The 6,000-nt window shown below is 50.4% G+C and overlaps 1 protein-coding gene across 1 annotated transcript in view; it reads left to right on the top strand.

Annotated features, from left to right (window-relative positions):
- The window catches only part of Cables1 (Cdk5 and Abl enzyme substrate 1), a 177,772-nt gene that overhangs the window by 121,325 nt on the left and 50,447 nt on the right, over positions 1-6,000 (top strand). Inside the window, exon 5 of the mRNA XM_055625726.1 lies at positions 2,266-2,337. Within this exon, the coding sequence (XP_055481701.1) occupies positions 2,266-2,337 (72 nt within the window). The remainder of the gene's footprint in view (positions 1-2,265; positions 2,338-6,000) is intronic.

Raw genomic sequence — 6,000 nt, 5'->3', positions numbered from 1 at the left:
TCTCTCTCTCTCTCTCTCTCTCTCTCTCTCTCTCTCTCTCTCTCTCTTTTGGTTTTTTGAGAAAAGGTTTCTCTGTGTAGCTCTGGTTGTCCTGGACTCCCTTTGTAGACCAGGTTGGCCTCAAACTCACAGAGATCTGCCTGCCTCTGCATCTCTGAGTGCTGGGATTAAAGGTGTGCACCACCACACCCAGCCGGGTTTGGCATGTTTTTAATGTTAATGTCATCAAACATTATGAAAAAAAAAATTTAGTCCCACTTTTTTTTGGGGGGGGGTGAATAAGGTATCAAAACTTCCCTTCCATCCTCCTCCCTCAAATCACTGGCCGTGAAGTGGTTCCATTTAGATGTATTTATTTAGAATCACCACCAACTCTTTTCCTGCTGTAGCTATTACCAGATATTCTGAGTTAAGTAGGACTGGTTCTTACTTCAGCCTGGCAGAAGACACTAGGTTGATGGATTTGGCCAGGGGCTAGGCAGTTCTTCAGCTACTCAGAAAAGTTATTGCTCTGTGTGATCTTGCTGAATATCCATTTTCACTGGCCTCTGAGGTTATACACAGCGGGTCCTTTGTTTCCAGTTCTCTGGAGGTGCCATAATCTTCCTGAGACTGTAACTTTTTTTTTTTTTTTTAACAACATCCTAATGATTTTAAGGTTCTTAACAATACAGTTTGAGGGCAGGACGAGAGAGTACAGGTGGTGACGCACTTGCCATGCAAGTGTGAGGACCCAAGTTCAAAACCAGTGCCCACGTTTATGTTGAAAGCTGGGCAGGCTGGCATGTTCCCGTGATCCTGTGCTGATGAGGTGGAGACAGGAGGCTCCCCGGAGCCCACTGGCCAGCAGCGGAATCCATGAGCCCCAGTCCTAGTAAGACACCTTTGTCTGACTGAAAAAAGTGGGGTGGTCTGAGGAACGGCACCCGAGGTTGGCCTTTGGCCTCCACGTGCATGCACCCACGTGCACATGTGGACAGACACGGTACACAGGTGATAAAATACGCTTTCAAAACTGAATATCCATCACTTCCTGAATTCAAATGATGACTGTCTGAATCCTTAACCGTGTTACTAACGCTCCGGAAATCTCACAGTACCCTGGTGGCCCCGGGCATTGTAAGGGCCATCGTGTCGGTTTTGTCCTGGAGAGGCGACTGAAGCTTGGAACAGGCCACCCACTTCTGTAATTGCACCCAGAGGGCCTGTCCCCAGGGGGCAGGACCAAGATGCAGGCAAGCAAGGCAGCCCGGCATCCCCTGTGGTGCAGGAGCACAACAGCCCCTTTAAAGACAGCTTTTGTCTAAAGGTATTGTTGCTTTATTGGTTGTTGTTAGGGGGGGGGGGGGTAGGGCAGCTGCACAAGTGCCACCCAGGACATGTGGCAGTCAGAGGACAAGTCTGGGGAGACCATTCTCCCGTCAGGTCAGGAGTGGGACTTAGGACCCACTGAGCCATCTCACCCTTTCTTCTTCTTTAAATTTCTTTCATTGTTTGAGATCCTAAAACAGTGGCGTTACATCCCCCATCCTATCGCTTTCTCCAGATCCTCCCAGATAGCCCTCCCTGCTCTGTTTCTAACAGATGGCCTCTTTTTAAAGTAATTGTTGTTTCACGCATGTATGTGTGTGTGCGTATATACGTGTGCGTACGGATTCCTAAATACATAACATAAACAGGGCCTGCTCGGTCTATGCAGTGTTACGTCCTGTCCTCATGCTTTCAGGGCTGGTATTGGGTAACCAGTCCGTGTGCTCCTCTCCGGGAAGACTTTTTCTCCCACTCTCCGGCCTTCTTTAGCTGCCTCTAGTTGTTTGTGTAGGTAGGGTTGAGGCCTCCCCCGCCCCCACTGTTGTTGTCCTTGTTCAGCTCGTGTTGTGGCCGTCACGTTGGTGAGACTTTTCAGCTGTAGCCTCTGACAGTCTTAGGAGACAGTCTCACAGCAGACTCCCTGATCCTCTGGCTCTCACAGTCTTTCTACCCTGTCTCTTGCAGCGTTCCCTGAGCCTTAGGTGTAGGGTTGGTTTCTGTGTCCCTTTTGATTGGCCGGGACTTTCTGTAGTGATCTCTGTCTGCTGAAAAGAGAAGTTTTCTTGGTGAGCGGTGAGAACCACACCTATCTCCGTGTATAATAAGGACAAGTGGTTAGACTGTACTGTCAGGGATCATACTGTTTGTTGTTTGTTTTCTGACAGTCACAAATTCGCACAGTCGTTTGATCAGCTTTACTGTGCAGTACTCACTTCTGGTTTTTGGTCTCTGTAGACGGCGCCTCATCTCCCAGAGATCCTCTTTGGAGACCCTGGAAGACATTGAGGAGAATGCCCCGCTCCGGAGGTAAGTTTCCCATGCTTCATGTGTGCATATGTTAGAATAGCTGGTGGCATGCGGCCACTCTCTCAGTTCTTGATCTTCTGAATTAAATTTTAGAAGAATATAACTCCCTAAAACAAAGAATTCTCAGGGTAGAACACGCCCAACCCTAAAGACATGTGAAAACTTGGACGCCCCACTAATGGACTGGAGCTGGCCAGTGTGCCTACAGCTTTGGTGACTCTTTTTCTTGGGGCTACCTCTGTGGTTGGTGCCAGGAAAGGCCTCACCATGATAATAATCTGCCGTGTCTCAACCCCAGCTGCCCTTCGGGTCTTGAAAATGGCTTTTAAGGAAGCAGGGCCCCTATTAACCCTGCTGTAACACAGCACTTAAGAGCTTAAGCCTTACTCTCAGCAGGAGAGGCCACCAAATCTCCTCAGGAGGTGACCATGACGTCACCCCCTAGCTAGTTGCTGGGGGAACCTGGTGAAGACAGTTTCAAGGGCTCCCTTGGTTTGGAAGCATTCCTTTCCATTTTCCCTGCTGGATTAGAAAAGTGCTGGTGAGGCACATTTTTGGGATGACAGCAATTGCCTGTGACTGGCAGGCCTCGCTCCCCCAGTCCTGCCCTCTCTGTTGGCCCGTATCTGTGCAGAGGCCTGGCCAGGCCTCCCTTGTACGGGAGAGAACACTCGCATGTTGGGTCTTCTGCCTGCAACTCCAAGCTGGCAAGAGAGAGGTGTGTGGGTCAGTCCTTTGAGGGAGCCAAGGCCAGAAGAGACAGATGTTTGGGCTTCCCAAGGACTATGAGGCAGATGGCAGACAAGGCTGTGGGAGGTTGGGAGTGCCCCTGCCCTGGCATCGGCCCTTCCTGAACCTGTGTCTGTGTTCATCCTTGGCTGCGTTCCAGGGCATAGCTTCCCCCCTGCACCTGGGAAGTGCCACTGTGGAGGGCAGGGTGCTGTCCTGAGAGGGCTCCTTGCCAGTCTGAGAAGCAGAGGCTGGAGACAGCCCAGATAGCAGGGGATAGTGCATCTGATCACTGACATCATTCGGAAGGCCAGGGTTGGACAGGCTCATCTCTCCTTTTGAAGTCTCTGGAAATACACAGAGAAAAGCCCAACGGACGTGTTCTGTGAGGCCATCTTACAGACGGGGGAAGCCATTTCCCTCTGGGTGACACGCTTCAGTTCCGTTAAAACACAAGGCAGGGAGCTGGCTTTGATCCAAGTTAATTGAGCATGGAGGAGGGAGAACAGTGCTCTCAGTTGGCAACAGGGGGATTTGGCCTTAGAGCAGTCAGGTCATCTCTGCCAGGTACCCCGCCACCCCACTTCCCCGCCTGCAGACAGGGAGAGCAGTGAGGAGAGGTGAGGAGCAAGTGCCCGGTGCTTCCAGAAACCAGCACTCACAGCTGAGTGGCAGCTATTGGCAGAAGAACCACGGCCAATCAGTGTGGAGATGGAATTGCCCCCATTGGCGTTCAGGACAGGGCTATGTGTCTCCAGCAGTCTAGAGGGCTAAGGGAGACTTAGGTGCCCTGTTTTCGTAGAATTTACACAGGGCGACAAGTGAAAACAGCTTATTCTGCCTTAACTGACTTCTCCCAAATCGTACTTACAGAATATTGTCTTGAATTTGGAAGGAAACTTGCATAAACGCAAACATCTGAAAGTATCCCTAAGTTAAGGCGTTTTTAGAAGTCTTCGTTCCTTCAAAGGAACTTAAAAAGCAAAACAAAAACAGACAGACAAACTCAGCTCCCGTGAGGAACTCAGTGGGTAAAGGTGCTTGCTCCAGTCCTCATGGTCTGAGTTTGGTCCCTGGGACCCATGTAATAGTAGAAGAGGACAACCCAGAGGTTGTCCTTGATCTCTGCACAGCTGCTGTGTGGCTGTATGCCCCATCAGTCAGTACATGCATACGGACATGCAAACATCCACCCATCCGCCCATCCGCCCATCCGCCCATCCATCCATCCATCTATGCATACACATACACACATACAAGCAAATAAGGTAATAACGAGAAGGTGTCCCTATTTACTTAGAAGTGGCTTGTTCTCAGGAAACAAAGTGATGTAGGAGCTCACTTGGCTTCAGGTAAGCCTCAGCTTTCCGACCTGTAAAATGGGAGGCCCAGATAGACTGATCTCTGAAGATTTTTTTGCAACTTCTGACCGGAAAAGTCCCAGTAGTGGCGCTAAAGTGTTCTGGGAACTGCGGGGTTGGAAGGCTCTGGGCCTCCAAGATGTCTATTAAAACCTCAGCACAATTAAGTGAACCCTCTCATCAGTGCTAACAGGGAAGAGCTAACCTCTCACTGAATTAGTTTTTAATTTAATTCTATCCTAATTTAATTTTGCATCACACAAAGTGTATGCTTTTGAATGGGTGTTCACATGTTAATTCAGGCGGCTTCGAGAATTAGGCCTTTGCCTAACCTGCTGTCACCTGAGGCCCAGTATTCCAGGTTCCTTGGCAATCGTTGCCAATAGGGCTCTAAAAGCATGTCTTCCATTCCCTGGTGCTTTGGTTGAACGCTTTCTGAAAAGCAACAGAGCAAATGCCTTGCTGAGTAGAGCTTAGGTTGGTGGGGCGTATTTGCAACTCAGGTGCTGGGCTCCAAAGCTGCCTTTTAGTTATTTGCTACAGCCTTTCTCACAGTTGTTGTTTTTTTGTTTGTTTGTTTGTTTTTTACTTTACATATATGAGTGCTCTATCACATGTACAACTGCATGACAGGGAGATCAGATACCAGTATAGATGGTTGTAAGCCTCCATGTGATTGCTGGGAGTAGAACACAGGACCTCCAGAAGAGCAGGCAGTGCTCTTAACCTCTGAGCCATCTCTCCAGCCCCAGCTAATGCCTTTCTCTTGCACGTCTTATCAGCGTTTCCTGGGCACACCCAGGGCCCCAGCAATGAGAGGACTTTGAGGAGCTCGCCACCTGCCCGGTGGCCACTAGCAGCACATGAGGACACCTTTTCTAGGTCCCTGGTGCAGCCTCAGTTGGCCTGCTGCGGCTCTGGCAGCCGTCAGCACCCGTCCTGCTTTCTCTTAGGCTGACTTGTTGGTGGGTATTAGAGCTACCGCTGGTGAAATAAGTATTGCCATTGCCCCCTTCCCCAGCTGGCACTCACAGCCACCTGTGGCCCTTTTGCTGACTTCCGGTCTGCATGGCAGCCCAAGGAATGATCCCTCTGTGCAGGCAGCAGAGGCAGGGCTTTGTCCTGTATCCCTGAGGTGGGAGAAGGGTGCAGGGCTTGTCCTGCTGAGCTCACCACCTGCTCCCCATCTAGCTCTTGGCCGGCTTCCTCTCAGACTGGCTGGCACAGAAAGCTCTGGTTTGGGGGTGGGACAGAGCGAGGACAAGGACATGCTTAAACCTATGGCCTGCCCAGAACTTCTGGGGCTTCTTTTATGTTCATGCTTCAAAGGTTCTATTCTAACCAGCAACCCCACGTTCCCAGAACCTTCCCTGTATTAGACAGGGGGACCCATGAGGGGCATGTAGACCTAAGCAGTCATTCTGGAGGCAGCATGGGGGCAGTTGGGGGTTCTGGGTCTGTTTCCAGAAAGCAGTCTCAAGAAGGCAGATGGAGGCTCTGTGTGCCCTCTTAAGCCCCAGAACTAAGAAATCTGAAGTCTACAGAGTGGGGATGGAGCTGATAGTCACCCTCT

This window comes from Psammomys obesus, unplaced genomic scaffold, assembly GCF_907164565.1.
Source record: "Psammomys obesus unplaced genomic scaffold, mPsaObe1.curated_primary_1811, whole genome shotgun sequence".
In the NCBI taxonomy this organism is placed as follows: domain Eukaryota; kingdom Metazoa; phylum Chordata; class Mammalia; order Rodentia; family Muridae; genus Psammomys; species Psammomys obesus.
Note: the sequence above shows the minus strand (reverse complement) of the source record. Positions and strands in the feature narration are given on the sequence as shown.